The sequence below is a fragment of the Pelodiscus sinensis genome, chromosome 22 (assembly GCF_052426305.1).
Source record: "Pelodiscus sinensis isolate ZL-2025 chromosome 22, ASM5242630v1, whole genome shotgun sequence".
NCBI lineage: Eukaryota > Metazoa > Chordata > Testudines > Trionychidae > Pelodiscus > Pelodiscus sinensis.
In genome coordinates, this window is record NC_143073.1 from 886,475 (window position 1) to 903,571 (window position 17,097).

At 53.4% G+C, this 17,097-nt stretch overlaps 1 protein-coding gene across 1 annotated transcript; it reads right to left on the minus strand.

Annotated features, from left to right (window-relative positions):
- Positions 1-211: 211 nt before the first annotated feature.
- Positions 212-4,589, minus strand: LOC112545116 (uncharacterized). Its single transcript, XM_025182589.3, has 2 exons — positions 4,435-4,589; positions 212-2,793 (listed from the first exon to the last, which is right to left on the minus strand). The coding sequence occupies exon 2, from the start codon at positions 2,770-2,772 to the stop codon at positions 1,321-1,323; it is 1,452 nt and encodes a 483-aa protein (XP_025038374.3). The 5' UTR covers positions 2,773-2,793; positions 4,435-4,589; the 3' UTR covers positions 212-1,320.
- Positions 4,590-17,097: the final 12,508 nt, after the last annotated feature.

Here is a 17,097-nt window from a genome sequence, read left to right on the forward strand (position 1 = left end):
CGGTTAGCTAATCGATTAAATGGGAGCAGGAAGGGGCTGCTCTGGCCACACTGGAGGGCCCCCACCCCCAGCAGGCCCTCTGGGGCTGGAGCCATAACTGGTAAGGGTGATGTATACCAGTAAACTGCTTAACCATTTACATCCCTCATTTCTTTTTCTACTTTAAAGATTTTGTCCAGAGAATTATTTTAATAAAGGACTTGTCCATAACTGATTATTGTTTTCTATTTTATTATTGTTGAAATTCACAGAGCAAGGAATTACGCATGCAATGCCAGCAACATACACCGAATAACTATAGCTAAGTACAGAGTACATCAACAGCATCACTGTTCCAGTGTATGGTAAAATCCATCCGAGGATATAACTCATGCAGTACAGCATATATGCTTCATTCATTCTCTGCACAATTAATAAGGGAAAGGCACGCATGAAGGTTGATTCTTCTAGAATGAATATGGGTTGGAGTTAATAATCAAGGTCTTTCCCATTATTGCTTGCTGGCTGTGTTTGATTTTTCCAAGATACCAAAACACCATGTAAGTTATTTGTGGACAAAAGGCTCTCTAAAGCTATTTTAGTGGAGAGGGCTTGTAATTCAGTATAGCAGATTTCTAATGGGACTGTAGATATTATAGGAATCTTTGCATCTTCTATACTCTGGGGTAATTGCCAAATGATGAGAAATTTTGGACCATGATTTTGTGGTGTCTGGAAAACCTCTTCTAGTCCACGGAATCATTATCACCCATTATTTGTGTTTCTGTAACACCTGGGTGCCTTAGCCAATGGCTCTAGGCACTGTACAAACATAGAATTAAACCCAGCCTCTGTCCCAAGGAGCTTACAGTCTAAGTAGCTAACAAAGTGCAGGCTGCAGATCCAGAGAGACAGACGTTGGAGCACAAGGTAATGACATCATCATGCTGGACAACAGTCTTGACTTTCATGGTAAAGCCTGAGCATCATTTGGGCATTCCTGGTCCTGCAGCATCACCTGCTCTAGCTCTGGGAGGTTCAAAAGAACTAGGAGAGTGCAATTAAATTAGCACATCAGAGCATCTTTGGTACAATTTCTATCCAATCCAGCATTTTCGAGCAGTGCATGCAAATATATATAACAGAGCCAGAAACACCATGTCACTTATTAACAGAACTATCCTACCATATTGAACCATGGATTGAACAAAGGGGTGGGAAGCTGTGCACCCGTAAGGAGAGAAGGGGATGAGGTAAGATGGCCGATGAGACGCCACAGAAGTGGGCGCTCCGATTTGGCTCACCGCTCTTCCTTCCATGGCACCCATTGTTAGTTGCAGGTTACTTCCTTTTGGGTGGCAGCTGGCCGGGCTGCTTGCTGTGTGGCTGTTCGGTTGACGGGCATGTCTTCACACAAGGGGGGGCTTTCACCGATGAATCCTTGCATGTTGGCTCCCCTGGAACACATGGGGTTGGCTTAGGGCCTCCAGGAGGAATGGTGACTGGTGGTTCCTTGCATGGCCCCTTCCCTGGAGGACATGGGGTTGGAGAAGGAATAGAGATTGGTGGCAACTGGCACTGTTGCTTCCCTTGACAACACGGTGCTGGCTCAGGGAATGCTGGAGGACCAGTGACAGGTGGTTCCTTGCATGGCCTCTTCCCTGCAGGGCATGGTGTTGGTGTAGGAGTTGTAGAAGAAGTGGTGGTTGGTGTTGAGGTAGAGGTCGTAGAAGGAGCGGTGGTTCTTCTTGGTGCAGGGTCTGGAGAAGGACCAGGGACTGGTTTTGGCTCAGGGACTGGAGGAGTAACAGGGACTGGTTTTGGCTCAGGGACTGGAGAAGTAACAGGGACTGGTTTTGGCTCAGGGACTGGAGGAGTAACAGGGACTGGTTTTGGCTCAGGGACTGGAGGAGTAACAGGGACTGGTTTTGGCTCAGGGACTGGAGGAGTAACAGGGACTGGTTTTGGCTCAGGAACTGGAGGAGTAACAGGGACTGGTTTTGGCTCAGGGACTGGAGGAGTAACAGGGACTGGTTTTGGCTCAGGGACTGGAGGAGTAACAGGGACTGGTTTTGGCTCAGGAACTGGAGGAGTAACAGGGACTGGTTTTGGCTCAGGGACTGGAGGAGTAACAGGGACTGGTTTTGGCTCAGGGACTGGAGGAGTAACTGGGACTGGTTTTGGCTCAGGAACTGGAGGAGTAACAGGGACTGGTTTTGGCTCAGGGACTGGAGGAGTAACAGGGACTGGTTTTGGCTCAGGGACTGGAGGAGTAACAGGGACTGGTTTTGGCTCAGGGACTGGAGGAGTAACAGGGACTGGTTTTGGCTCAGGGACTGGTTTTGGCTCAGGGACTGGAGGAGTAACAGGGACTGGTTTTGGCTCAGGGACTGGAGGAGTAACAGGGACTGGTTTTGGCTCAGGGACTGGAGGAGTAACAGGGACTGGTTTTGGCTCAGGGACTGGAGGAGTAACAGGGACTGGTTTTGGCTCAGGGACTGGAGGAGTAACAGGGACTGGTTTTGGCTCAGGGACTGGAGGAGTAACAGGGACTGGTTTTGGCGCAGGGGCTGGAGGAGGATCAGGGTCTCCTCTTGGCGCCGGGGCTGGAGCAGGACCGACGACTGGGGGCCCGGCGCATAGCGGGTTCCCTGAAGGACATGGTGCCGTCTCAGGGCATGTCACTGGCTCTGGACATGCGGCGGTTCCTGGGACGTTTTTCGGCCCCTTGCAGAGTGCCGGCGGCAGCGTGATGCCTTGCTTGCATTGCTGCTGGTCATGGGGATAAGGCATCTTTGTGCAAGACAGGGTAGTCTAAAAGAAGCACCAAAGTGTTATGGAACACGCAATGGAAACGCAGTGCGACCAGAGCCAACCCGCCTGTGTCTTGGGAGACCAATGGTCTCTCAGAACGCACGTCGCTTTACCCTCTCTTCCGCCTTGGGATGCCAACCCACTGCTCATGTCACCTCTGCATCCTGCCTTCTGAGCCCCTCTCTCATCTGCCTCCTCTCTGTTCCGTGCTTCCCGCACAGGCCTTGGCCAGCTCCCACACAGACGCCTCCCAACGAGAGACGATCAAATTGTTTCGGACAAAATTGCCTTTTGTGCCCCCTCCCTAGCGCCGTCTCCAGAAGCATCACTCTGCCCTTTATCTAGTGTCTTCCCGCCAGCACCTTCCCTGTGAAGCTGCTCGTCTCGGTATCTGCCTCTCGCTGCCAACGTCCCGCTGGCGTATTCTAAAGCCCAGGGGAAAGGAGGCTCAGACACTAGAGGGAAATGTCCAGCCCCCGTAATACCGAGTGTCTCCACGGCAAACACGGAGCCCGATGGTTCTCTGATTCTGGGCTGACATCAGTCTCACTCTGTCGGTGCCCCCCAGGATTCCAGATGGTGTTGGTGAAAGGAGAATAGTGCCCATTATATTCACAAGCTGTTGTGCGAAGAATAAGCAACAGCAAGCATGGCGCCATTCGTTCTTGCACTCACCGTGACATGTGCCGGCAGCAGCCTCCCAACGAGATGGCTAATCTTACACTCACTAATAACGCGGCGGCTGGAGGAAGCTAAACTGAATGCGCTCGCCCCTTGTGCTGTAAGGAGCACGGCATACCCAGCCCAGGGGTAGGCGATAAACCAGAGGTGGTTCACCAGGGGTGGCCTCTGGCGCTTTATTTAGTTGCGCGGTGTCTGTAGATAGAGCTGCTCGAAGCACCCGTTGGCTGTGGATCACTGTGCCCAGCCAATGGGAGCTGTGGGAAGCGGCGTGGGCCAGGACACCACTTCCTGCAGATGCCAGTGGCCGGGAGGAGCGATCTGTAGCCAACGGGAGCTGTACCTGGAGACATGCAGATAAATAAAGCGCCAGCAGCCCCCCAGGGCTAACACCGGTGAACCGCGTAGGCCTGTGGGCCACTCATTGCTCACCCCTGCCCTAGTCAAAGCAGACTAGAAGGAAGTTCTCATATAGCCCCCAAGTGTTGCAGTAGGCAACTGCACAGATGGATTATGGGAGATTTCCTGCAACCTATGAAGCATCAAGACCTTCCACCTACAGAAGTTGGGATCCAACAAAAGAAATTCCCTCTCCCACCTGGTCTCTGCCTTATCCTGGGGCCAATAAGGCTGCAACATTGCAAATAATGACAAACTTAGCTAAATCTGTTATCTGCACCAATGGCAAGTCCAGTGTCCATATATTGCTAGGAACAAGCTACACATACCTAGGGAATTGTCATGTATGTAGCAGCTCAGGGTATATTAACACCTAAAGCCAACATTCGTTGGCAGGCGTGAAGTTGGCTTTATCAAGGATATTTTTACTCTTTCTTCTATTCACTACCACCAACATCCACAAATGTCTTTAAAAGTGGCCTCAAGACTCCTTCAGATCGCCAGCCTGCGCTAACCTGAGCGCCCACGGAAAGCAAAGCACAGCTCCAGGACCAGACTTACCCAACTGCCCAAGAAGAAGGACCATGCAGAAGTCAAGCGGCTAGTGGTGCTCGGAGGCGAGAGAACTTTTATATAGTCTGCAAGCCCTGCCTTCTGGAAATGAGACAAGCCCCAGGTATGATGAGCTCACCCTTTGCATCCCACGAGACTCACGTATTTCCTCAGCTGACCTGTTTCTACACTGGCCTGGTAGGACACTCCCTCATGTACCGATGGGTGTTGTATAATTTAGCCTGATCTCCTCCCTGACTAATTGGAATGGCAAAAGTCACCAAAGTGATGAAAACAAGTGATACGTGGGCAGACCCCACCCTCACCCCAGCTGCAGTCCAGTCCTGCTGCAGTCAATGGCCAAGGACATCAACGGGTTTAAATGGACATTCGTTCACTGGAGTCAATGGAGCCAGGTCCCTTGGCCACAGAGCAGGACCTGTCTGGAGTTGTTTAAATGTGGCTGCATTTAGAAGTCTGGGGATTGATTGGGACTCCACTTAGGCCAACCTTCCAGGTGTAGTGCAGACCTGGCCTAAGCTACTAAGCTCGAGTTACATAAATAACGTCTCTGGAGCCGATTTACCATAAGCAGAGCTTGGCACTGTCTCCACAGCAGGAGGTTGATGGGAGAAAATGCTCCCCTCGACTTCCCTTCCTTGTGAATCGAGGAGTACTGGCATAGACCAGGGGCAACTTCAGCGTTTGATTTAGCAGGTCCTTACTAGACCCACTAAATCGAATGCCAGAAGATCGATCTGCAACACGGCACATGGAGAGGTGGCCTTAGCTGGGCCATTTCCCAGTGAATTCATTGAAGAGACTCCTGATTTGGCTCCAACATAAGTGAGAGGAGAATTTTTGTCCTTGGTCTTTTGAGACTGGTCCAAGGAATAGAAGAGTTTGTGAAGTTGAAACGTCCTGCGAAATGCGGCAAAACGGATTGGACGTCAAATAGATGCAAAGGTCTCTGGTTAAGTTATTGGACTGTGAGCCAGGATTCCTGGGTTCATTCCTGCCAAAGGAGCCCCAGGGTTCTGCCAAAGTCTCGCCGAGTGACCTTGGGCATGTCCCATTGCCTGTCTGTTCCTCAGTTTTCCTATATGTAAAATATGAGCACTGGTACTTCTCTGTTTCACAACAGTGGTGCGAGGCTAGGTCATTCATGTCCATGGGCCGGTCAGTTGTTAGGGTGATGATGGAGCATAGAAGTGCCTGGCTAGAATGGAGCTCCCTATAACCGTGTGGATTGATATCACCTTGCACCTGAGAGAAGGGGGCAGAATTCTACCTGTGGAGATGAGAAATTAATTTTCAGAATCTAAAATATAATTTTCCCTTTTTTATAAAGAGGAAGACTATCCTGAAGTCAGATGCTCTTGTGTGCCAGTGATGAACCATCGCATGTTATCTCTCGTTTCCTAAGAAAATCTGTCACGTTAGCCAATCCATTTCTCTTTCTAGACAAGAGTTACATTGGTGCTGATCAGAGCATAAAAGGCCAGATTCTGCTCCTATTTGTAGAGGTAACAATCAATGTTCCTTTGATTGTCTCCGGTGTGATTTGGGGGGGGGGGGGGGAGCGCTGGGTCAGGGCATAGAGCTAATCATGGGCAAAGTGCTGTCAGCTCGTTTGTTTGAGTGTTCACCGGGCAGATGCTTTGAAAATTGTGGCAACGCAACAGGAATTCAGTGGGGGGAGGGGAGGGCATGCAACACGGGAGCAGACTCGGTCAATGGTTTCTTGGCTGGAATGTTTTATCTGTGGAAAACAGCGTCTTGGCACAACGGCAGCGTTCCCTGCAGCACTGCAGGTTCCCACCACAAAATAGGGGTTTTTAAAAGAAAAACGTTTGATGAAAATGAAACATTGTTCATTGGCAGAGCGATATTTTTCACGGTTGGGTGGAAGGGGAGGGACGATTATTTCCCCACCTGCCCTGGAGAAGAGGGATTAATTTCACCATAACTGATCGTCGTATGATAACCACTCCCATCAGTCTTAATCGTTTGATGCAGAGATTCTTATTTGGGCTGCAAGGCCTCCGTGAAGCAATGCTGCGTACTCAAGATGCAATGCCAGCATGGCGGCATTCTTGAGGCATGTGGCAGGAACGGCAGCTCCTAGCGATGGTGTAATTTCCTGTTTGCAATCCTTGTTTTTCTGTTTGTGGGTGGGACCTCTGGGTGGGATGCTGGTTGTTGGGGCTCCTGCAGCTTCCTGGTTTATTTCATCTGCAGGTGAGGCCCTCTCGTTACCTCCCCAGCCCCAGTGGGACAGGAGCAGCTGCTTGGTCTACCCACCTCTGACCTGAAGGGGTGAACGTCAGGTGCCCATCTCCAGGCCTCTGTGCCATTTAAGTCTTATGGGGCAGCCCCTCAGCTGGCAGGGAATGTCACAACCCCACTGGTCAGCAGACACCGGCTCAGCAGTGGCCTTTGGGGAGTTACTGGAAGATTTACCTGGCCTTTCAGTTTGTGTTTTTCTTCATTTCGATCTTTGCTCTGGGGCGGGGCTGCGGAGCGGGGTGCTCAGGATGCAGGAGGGAGGACGACCCCCGCCCTCTGTCACTGCAGCAGCACCTCGCTTTGGCCACTGCAGCTTCATCAGGCACAGCCGGGGGCGGGGTGTATGTTCTCTGGCTGGGGCAGATCCAGATTCATCTTCTTCCTGGGGTCCCCAGCCAGAGTGAGGAATGCAGCAAACTGGGCACTTTCCCCTCGCTCCCTGACAACGGGGGGCAGCCAGCAATGTTCAGCTCCCCCCACCATGAGCACTGGCGGGGGAGACTCAGGGCTGGAACATACCCCAATGGGGGGTGGGATGCACACTCCCACCCAACCCCTGGCACCTGACTGGTGATTCTCTCTCTTTTCTATAAGGTTTCATGAGAAGCAATCCCATTCCAGGCCCATCCCATTGTCCGGCACAGCCAACCCCCTCTCCTTGGGGGGGGGAGCGTATCCAAGGAGGGGGGCGTATCCAAGCTCTTATCATGTAGGAGGAGTTCTTGAATAAACAGCCAGGCAGATGGACAGCAGACAGACAGACAGACAAACTCTCAAAGGGTACGTCTAGACTACAGGCTTTTGTCGACAGAAGTTTTGTCAACAGATACTGTCAACAAAGCTTCTGTCGACAAAGAGTGTCTAGACGACATCCAGTTCTGTCGACAAAGCAAGCCGCTTTGTCGACATGACAGTGTAGATGCAAAGGACAGTGTCGATGCAATAACGCCTTCTGGCGACAGAGCTCTGTTGACAAAAGGCGTTATTCCTCGTAGAATGAGATTAACCGTCGTCGACAAAACTGCCGAGTTCTGTCAACGTTATGTCGACAGAACTCGGCGGTAGTGTAGATGCAGGTATAGTTTTGTTGACAAAAGTCCACTTTTGTCAACAAAACCCTGTAGTCTAGACACACCCAAATATATACACGAGAATTCTGGAATCCTGGCTCATCATCAACAATAATCCTGGCTGGCTTATGGAAAATCTTTCTTGTAAGCAGAGATGCTGGAAAATGTTCCAACCCAAAGTAAGTGTGTGCGTGTGTGTGCATGTGTGTGTGCGTGTGCGTGCGCGCGCGTGTGTGTGCGTGTGTGTGTGCGTGTGCGTGTGCGTGTGCGTGTGCGTGTGCGCGTGTGTGTGCGTGTGCGTGTGTGTGTGTGTGTGCGCGTGTGCGTGTGCGTGTGCGTGTGTGTGTGAAGAGCAGGTTGAGTGGTGCTTCAAAAAAGAGCTAGAGAGATTCATGGAGGTTAGGTCCATCGATGGCTGTTAGCCAGGCTGGGTAGGGATGGTGACCCTACCTCTGTTTGCCGGGAAATGGGTGACAGAAGAAGGATCACATGAGGATTCCCTGGCCACTGTGGGCAGACAGGACACTGGGTTGGATGGACCGTTGGTCTGACCCAGCCTGGTCGCTCTTATGTTCGCGGCCTGCCATATACAAGAGGTCAAGCTACAAGCACTGGTGTCCTTCGTTTCTCTACCTGCAAAGTGAAGATTTTTAAGCTGCCCTCTCCTAGAACAGGCTGTGAGCAGAACGGATTGAAAAACCGGGCCCATTTTTGGGTGAAAACGTTTCAGAAATGGAGTCAAATTTTTAAAAAGTGGTGAACTCTACCAAGAAACCACATGTTGGGGGTTACAGTTTTGGATAATTTTGACCCAGTCAAGCTGTGGGTCTTAATTAATTAGTTACAGTTTTATGACATGCTTTGCCGATGAACAGTAACATCAGAATAAAAGAAACAAAAACAACTGCTTTTCTCTGTTTGGGGATTTAGTTACCTTGTGAGGGATATTTTTCCTTAGACTAAAAAAAAAAACCAAACAAACCCCCAACCCTCCTCCCAAAAAACCCCACTCAACCCAAAAAAACCTCCAAAAACTAAAACCCTTTCCTCTAAGGTGTAAGTACTTTCCCCTCATCTGTAAATTGCATTAATAATAATTTGGCAGCTCTGTGTGGTGAAACTTGTCTTAATCATTATTCAAGGAGCTGTGAAAAACAGCTGGTGGAGTCAAGCTGACGGCCTAAAGAAGTTAATGCCTCAGTTCATCTGGTGATAGTTTGTGGCATCTTTTAGGCAGGGGCTTGGTTCTAGCAATAGATATCAGTTCCATGCCACTGTGATTCCATCAAATCCAATTCGGAGTTACCCTTGCGAATGCAGAATCAAGCCTGGGAGTTGCTGACTGAGAGATGAACCCTTTACGATAATGATTATTAATTATTTGGGACCTGGGCCCCAATGTGGCAGGAGCAGCTCAAAGAGCTAGTGAGAGTCTGTGCATCCTCCCGAGAGTTCACAATCTGCACAAGCAAAGGTTGGGAAATAGATCAGAGATTAGAATATTTGGACCAAGTTCACTCAGGAAGCCTGTGGGGGCTCATGGATTCTGCCTCTAGCCCCTAAATCCCACGTGGACTGAAACATCTCCTGCATAGGAAGGGAAGGGTGAACTTGTGGTTGCCTCTTTTTTTCACCTGGGACAGAGGACCTTGTGTTTTTTCAGCGTAATCCCTTAAGCTCTGTGTTTCATCAAGCACCTGACACTCCTCGAGCTCACACAAACATGCTTGCAAACTGGAACGGCTTCTCCAGACCAACACCTCGCGCTGCAATGTGCCCTGAGCAGTCCTGTAACTCGCTGTGATCATTCCCACCCCAGATAACATCTCCGCTTCCATGGAAGCCTCATCCTGCGCATCGCTTGGGTTGTGTTGTTCCAGCTCAGACATCAATCCATACTGACCAATCCATACCCATTCCTGGTGCTTCCTTCCTCGTCCTGCTCTGACTCCTCATCCCCTGCCATTCAGCCTCCCTCCCCAGACACATCTCCGGACACAATCCTTATCAGGTGCCGATGCTTCAAGGGTCCACAATGATAGACCCAGGCCCCAGGGTTGTCTATGCTCCCACCAGCACCTGCTGAAATTAATGGGCTTCCTGTTCCAGCCCTTATGGAAATCAGAAAATGTGAATTTGACTGAATTATTCCAAGGTGAAAGACTGAAAACTGTGGGGCAGGGTCTCAGCTAGTATAAATCAGCCTTGCTCAATGAATCCTATGAAGGATCTGGCTTTGCATCTGTCAACCTCCCTTCCTGGTCCATCTGAGCCCCTTTTGGCACTCATCCTGCTATGAGCAGACACGCCAAGACTCAGGCCTGGTCTGCACGAAAAGGAAGATCACCGCTGCTGCGACTGATCTTCCGGAGTTTGATTTAGTGAGTCTAGTTAAGACTCGCTAAATCGAACTCAGAGGGCACCTCCACTGGTATCGGCTACTCCTCCTTTTGTGAGGAGTAAAGGAAGCAGCCAGGAGTTTGCTCCCATTGTCCTCCCGCTGTAGGGATGCTGCCACGCTTAGCTTAAGGGAAGTCGACTCCAGCTAAGTACTGTACATTGCTGGCGCTGTGTACCATAGGCCGAACTGCTGGGTCTAATTTAGACCTGACCTCAATAACAAAGTGTGACATCCTTGCTGGAGCTCTTCTGTTTGCCAGCACAATGCAAAGTGAGCGCCATTGCAGTGTTTCCTATGCAGGGTTGAATGAATTCTGCCCATCAGAACATGCCTGCCGCTCGTTACAGGAATGCACCACAGTCATGCGGAAAGATCTCCATTTGGAGGGAACCAGTATTTACTAATCACGCTCAGAACCTGAGAAGCCTTTCTCAGTGACGGCGCGAACATTGACTAGATAGTACTCACTACTCAAGGCAAGAGAAGTAATGGCAGGAGGTATTATTGCCCCCATGTAACAGGTGGGGAAGCTGAGTCAGAGAGAAGTGACCTGCCCAAGATCATGGAGAAAGCCAGTGTCAGAGCTAGAATTACAGCTCAAGAGTTCTTGGGTGCCAGTCCTGTACTCTCTCCTATAGACCATGCACCCTGTGGCATTCAAATTGGTTCAGAAAGGGGCAACCAAAATTATTAGGATTTTGGAACATGTCCCATCTGAAGAGAGATTAAAAAGACTGGGACTTTTCAGCTTAGAAAAGAGGAGACTAAGGGGGGATATGACAGAGGTCTATAAAATCATGACTGGTGTGGAAAAAGTGACTAAGGAAAAGTTACTTTCATATTCCCACAATAAAAGAACTAGGGGTCACCAAATGAAATTAATAGGCAGCAGGTTTAAAACAAACAAAAGGAAGTATTTCTTCATTCAGTGCACAGTCAACTTGTGGAACTCCTTGCCAGAGGATGCGGTGAAGGCTAGAACTTTAACAGAGTTCAAAAAAGAGCTAGAGATTCATGGAGGTTAGGTCCATCCATGGCTATTAGCCAGGTTGGGTAGGAATGGTGTCCCTAGCCTCTGTTTCTCTGGAGGTGGGTGAAAGGGGAGGAATCATGTAAGAATTACCTGTTGTGATCCCTCCCTCTGGGGCATCTGGTGCTGGCCACTGTCGGCAGACAGGACACTGGGCTAGATGGACCTTTGGTCTGACCCAGCCTGGCCGTTCTTATGTTCTTATGTTCTCCTCCGCTGCTCAGTGACCACAGTTTGGAAAAAGCCACGGTTAGCGGTACAGCCCTGAGCAGATGCAACGTTTGTATCCACCTCCACATCTTTATCTTCAAAAATGAGCCACAGATATCTGCATTGGTATCCGCAGATGCGGGTACCTGTGAATAATGGGGCAGATATCTGCAAATTTGCAGGGTCCTAGGTACAAAATGTGCATCCATGGTCTGGCAGGATTTTACTTAGCCAGGTGTCCACTTATCGGGGGCATGGACAAGTTTCCCGTGGTCCTATGTGGTTTGTTTACAGCCAACAGTCCTGGCTCTCGGTGTTCTGCGCGGCTATTTAGCTCTAATTGACCCTAAATGTCTTCTAACAGCCCAGAAAGCCCTGGCAGTATTGGTGATGCTGCCAGACTATATGGACCTCCCATGGTCCAGCAAATTCTCTGGGTCGGCACTGGCCAGGTCCCGAGGGTGCCTGGCTAGAGAGGTTCAACTTGTAGTTATTTGTGCTTCCTTGGGTGCCTGGCAAAGTGGGGGGCTGGAGTGAGGAGAGGGGATGCTGGAGACGAGAGAGAAGGGAAAGTGGCAGACAAGAGGACAGAGAAGCCGGGAGGGGGAAAGATGGCCCCCAAGAAGGGGAGGAAGGGCGGAGAGAAGTGGCAGAGGAGAGGAAGGGATTGTCGATGTTCTGTGGGAACGGTTCATCTCTTCCGATAGGAACACCCTGATCACCTGAGGCCGGCTTTTCAGAGGTGTTGATGCGTTGCTCGGCTCAGCGCTGCCAGGCCTACATGACCCACATGGCCACGCCCCGTTTCCAGGAGGGACCTGGGCACTTGGGAGTTTCATTGACATCTGGAAGGATTCAGGCTGCTGGGTGACGTAGCTGCCTTTGGAAACTTTGCCCCCAGGCTCTGCAATTCCGAGCCTGGCAACATCGAAATGCCTCTAAATATCCCTGTGTTGTGTGCTAGGCATCACAAACGGCGGAAACCAGCCACGCCGGCCCCTGGGCCAGGTGCGGGGAGGACAGCTCTGTGCTGGGACCCTGGGCAGAAGGGGCGAGGCAGCCAGCCCTCCTCACCATCTAGAGGGCCCCATCCGTCCCCCCAGCCCTTGGAGCCCCCGTGAGTGTGACATGCAGCACTTCCGTGGTGATTTAACCGGCCCAGGGATCCAGGTGCCATGGTGGCGAGGAGCCCTGGGCCCCTTAGAATCACTCGACTCTGGGGCAACTGGCCCCCACCCGTCGACAGGCCCGGTGGACGCTAGAGGGTGCCCGGTCTCCTGTAGTCTGAGGACACTGAGCTAGACTGAGGGCTGATTTACTCCCGCGAGGAATGGGCAGCAAACAACGATTCCAAGCTCTAGTCCTGGGGGAGGTGAGCACCACATTTGCTAAAGAATTCTGCACCAAAAAATGAAAAATGCCTCCCGCCGTGGTGTAACGTTCTGCATATCTTGGTTGTGCACGACACAGTAGAACCCACCAGTTCCCACTAGGTTGCTAAGGTATCCGAATGCCCATCCTCAAGTACGTCTGTGACAGCCCTCGACTTCTGGGGGGAACGTTTTGGTGCCGGAATTAAGACAACCCGCTCCGTTTTCCTGGCATGCTTTGGCTGCATGCCTCCGTCAGCGTATGTCACACACGCCAGCTGGGCCCGTCCTGGGGAAAACTGCCCCTCCAGTCTAAGACACCCTGGAGACCAGCTCTGGGACAGCTGCCCAGCCTAGACACCACAGTCCTGACTCCTCAGATCCCTGCCATGGGGCACCTGCATCCCCTGCCCCTCAGAGTCCCGAGAGCTAGAGAGAGAAACAGCCTGAGCCTGGGTCCCAGGCCTGTACAGAGTTTCCTGCATGTTGCCTCCTTCCTACAGGATGTGCTGGGAATTGCAGTTTCCCAGAGCCCCCAGCTCTCACTCGCCGTCCCCTCCTGCGATATCCTGTTTTTGCGAGCTGGGGAGCTGGGCTCCTCTGGATCCAGCAACCCCTCGCGGTGGCCATCAGCTCCGCAGCACCGGTTCTGCGGGGGAAAATGGAATGCTGCACAGCACGGTAATTCCGCGCAAATTCTGCAGTGGTGCAGCCTTCCCCCAGGTGTAAAGACCAGTGTTGAAAGATTAATTGATTAAGCTTCACAAACCATGGAGCAGAGTAACTTGCCGAAGTTCCCACGATGCATTGGGAACAGAATCCAGGATTTCTGGCTCCGAGTTCTGCACCTGAGTCACCAATGCAATCCTTCCCTTGAGGAAAAGCAGGTTTTCATGACGAGTTTGCAAGGAACGCTCTTTTCCAGCACGCAGCGATGTGATTGCAAGATACTTAGTCAACCTTGCTGGAGTCCTTTAAGAAATCAATCTGGTGCTGGGTCAGATAATGGGAGTGTGGCAGGGCAGGCTGACGGGGGAAAGCTTCCGATGGATTTGGTCTGCTCCAGCAGGTAGCGTGATTGCAGGGTTGTCTTTCGGCCTCTTGCCATTTCATCTTGTGTCATTTCCACGTAGGGAGAAAACTCTGGATTTGGAGGAAGCCATCGCCCCTTAGATTTAGTTTTGGCACATTCAGCAGAAGTGGTTGAACCAGCTCCCCAAAGGCCTGGCTCACCACCTCCCGCCCCATGCTTGTTCGCACTCGTCTGTCATTAGTGGGGGCAGACACACCTGGATTCCACACGAGGCGGCTCACCCTGAAAAGCGATGAAAGAGAGAACTGCACAGCTTGAATTTTCTGGGATCGTTCTGCCTGCGCGCCAGTCGAATCTGCCTCATATGTTCACAAGCCCCGTTACTGTCGCATCCCGGGGCTAATTCTACACACTTGTTTTGCACTGGTGTGAAGGATGGCACAGGGGTACAGGGCCACGGAGAATTCGGCCCGTCCGCCACAGAGCAGGAAGGGCAGGTGGAATGCGATTCAGCCTCGACACCCCACATAGCTACGGCCACATGACAGTGAAAGGGTTATTCCCCCGCAGTGGCCATGCGAAACGACAGCGCGACTTTGCATTCCAAGCTTCAAAGTTCATCCCTCATAGTTTTCTTACATTTTCTCTCCTGGTGAGCCTTGAACACAAAGGTTAGCTTCCCTGGGGAAAAGCCCCCACAGGCCGCCCGTGTGCAGAGGTCCCTTCTGCTGACGCCCATCGGCTTTGTGTGATCCATCCCAACGTGATTTTAATGGCTGAGGGGGAACCCTGCTGAGGGGGCATTTCACGTTTTCCCCTCACAAGCGTGGAATGAATTTTTCTTCGTGCACCACCACAGAGGTGACAAAATGCATGTGGTGGGGTGGGGCCAAGGGGGGTCAGCGTGTGTGTGTGTGGGGGGGGGGGGCTCAGGGCTGAGGCAAGGTGTTGGCATGTAGGAGTGTGAGAGCTTCAGCCAGGGGTCCCGGCTCAGGGCTGGGGCAGAGGGTTAGGAGTTGTGCTGGGGGGGAGGTGCAGAAGTGGGGCCAGAATGAGGGATTTGGGGTGCAGGCTTCCTGGGGGGGAAGCCTCCCCCCCTTTCTCTTTTCCCACAGCAGCACCTGGGCTGGGGGTGGGGGGAGGCACCAGGACCAGGCTCAGTTCAGGGCAGGGAAGGGGTGTCCCTCCCCCAGCCATGGCGAGGGTTCATGGGGGTCTGGATGGCGTTTCCCAGGCTGCTGTGGAACTCACTGCCCTGTGACCTGACAAGGGGGTGAAATGAAAGGATGCGGGAGCCTGTTTCTTCTCGGGCCCTCTTGGCGACGCACCCTGCGTTACCGTGACGATGCCTCGTGGGGTTTTGCATGCGATTCGGAGCAGCAGGCAAGCAGGGCCGTGGCCGTAGGACGTGGGAGACGGAACGGGCCCCCGGGGCCTGCCAGGCTAGTCCAACGGAAAGGGCCTTGCAACAGCGCCTAATTGAGCCATCGAGCAAAGCGGCTCTTAGCTCAACGAGGGCGTCAGTGCAGAGCCACACAGGGTGACGCAGCTGCTGTCGGGCTCCCCAGAGGAAGACGTCAGCCACTCCCGAACTCTCCTGCCTCCACACCTGCCGACGGAGCCGGCCAGGCCCGGGGCTCACGCAGCCAGCCCCCACTTTAGTTTCAAGGGCTTAGCATTCAAGTGTCACTTGAAGATTTGGGACCAGCCTTCCCCAGTGGCACTGGGACTGGTTTTGGGGTGGGGGTGCTGAGCTGTGTGCACCCCCTTACTCCTGTCTGTGCCCCTTTCCCCCCTAGAGCCAGGGCTGGCAGCAGGGATCCCACATGCGGGACACAGAGGTGGAGACCCTGGCCATGGGACTGTCAGCTGGGCTGAGTGAGGGGCCACGGCCCGGCGGAAGGGCTGAGTGAGGGGCCATGGGACTGTCAGCAGGGCTGAGTGAGGGGCCACGGGCTGGCGGAAGGGCTGAGTGAGGGGCCACGGGCCGGCGGAAGGGCTGAGTGAGGGGCCACAGGCTGACAGCAGGGCTGAGTGAGGGGCCACAGGCCAGCGGAAGGGCTGAGAGAGGGGCCACGGGCCGGCGGAAGGGCTGAGTGAGGGGCCACGGGCCGGCGGAAGGGCTGAGTGAGGGGCCACAGGCCGGCGGAAGGGCTGAGAGAGGGGCCACGGGCCGGCGGAAGGGCTGAGTGAGGGGCCACAGGCTGACAGCAGGGCTGAGTGAGGGGCCACGGGCTGGTGCAAGGGCTGAGTGAGGGGCCATGGGCCGGTGGAAGGGCTGAGAGAGGGGCCATGGGCCGGTGGAAGGGCTGAGAGAGGGGCCATGGGCCGGTGGAAGGGCTGAGAGAGGGGCCATGGGCCGGCGGAAGGGCTGAGTGAGGGGCCACGGGCCAGCGGAAGGGCTGAGAGAGGGGCCACGGGCCGGTGGAAGGGCTGAGAGAGGGGCCATGGGCCGGTGGAAGGGCTGAGAGAGGGGCCACGGGCCGGTGGAAGGGCTGAGAGAGGGGCCACGGGCCGGTGGAAGGGCTGAGAGAGGGGCCACGGGCCAGTGGAAGGGCTGAGTGAGGGGCCACGGGCCGGTGGAAGGGCTGAGAGAGGGGCCACGGGCCGGCGGAAGGGCTGAGAGGGGGGCCACGGGCCGGCGGAAGGGCTGAGTGAGGGGCCACGGGCCGGCGGAAGGGCTGAGTGAGGGGCCACGGGCCGGCGGAAGGGCTGAGTGAGGGGCTATAGGCTGGTGGTAGAGCCAAGTGGGGTGGGGGAAGCTGGCAGCAGGGCTGGGTAGGGGCCAGTAGCTGAGCCCCCAGGCTGCAGGGGTGGGGGCCAGTGGACAGGACCCTGGGCAGTAGGGGCATGGAGCTGGGATGCCCTAATACTTGGGGGTGCTGAGAACCCCCTGCACTCCTACATCCTGTGCCCCCCCCCCCCCATTGCTAGTAGCTTAAATCTTCCTGCTCCTTTCCCCGGACCTGTGCTACATTTTTTGTTCGCCCAGGGAACCTCTATGTGACACTTATTCCATTCAGGGCCCAGGTCTGCGACATGCACTGGAGGGGGTGTCAGATCCGGCAGGAGACCTAAACAATTCCTTGGAACGAGGGTCCCTCGGCTCCCGACCCCAAGTGCCCCTCCTCCACTCGCGCTACATCGAGGGCATCTTCGCTAGCTGGACTCCCGGGAAGGAGGCCCTTGCAGAATTCCAGCCCCTTCCGCCCCACCATCTACCTCGGCCTGGGCCAGTCCACACAAGAGCCCACTTCCTGGACATGACA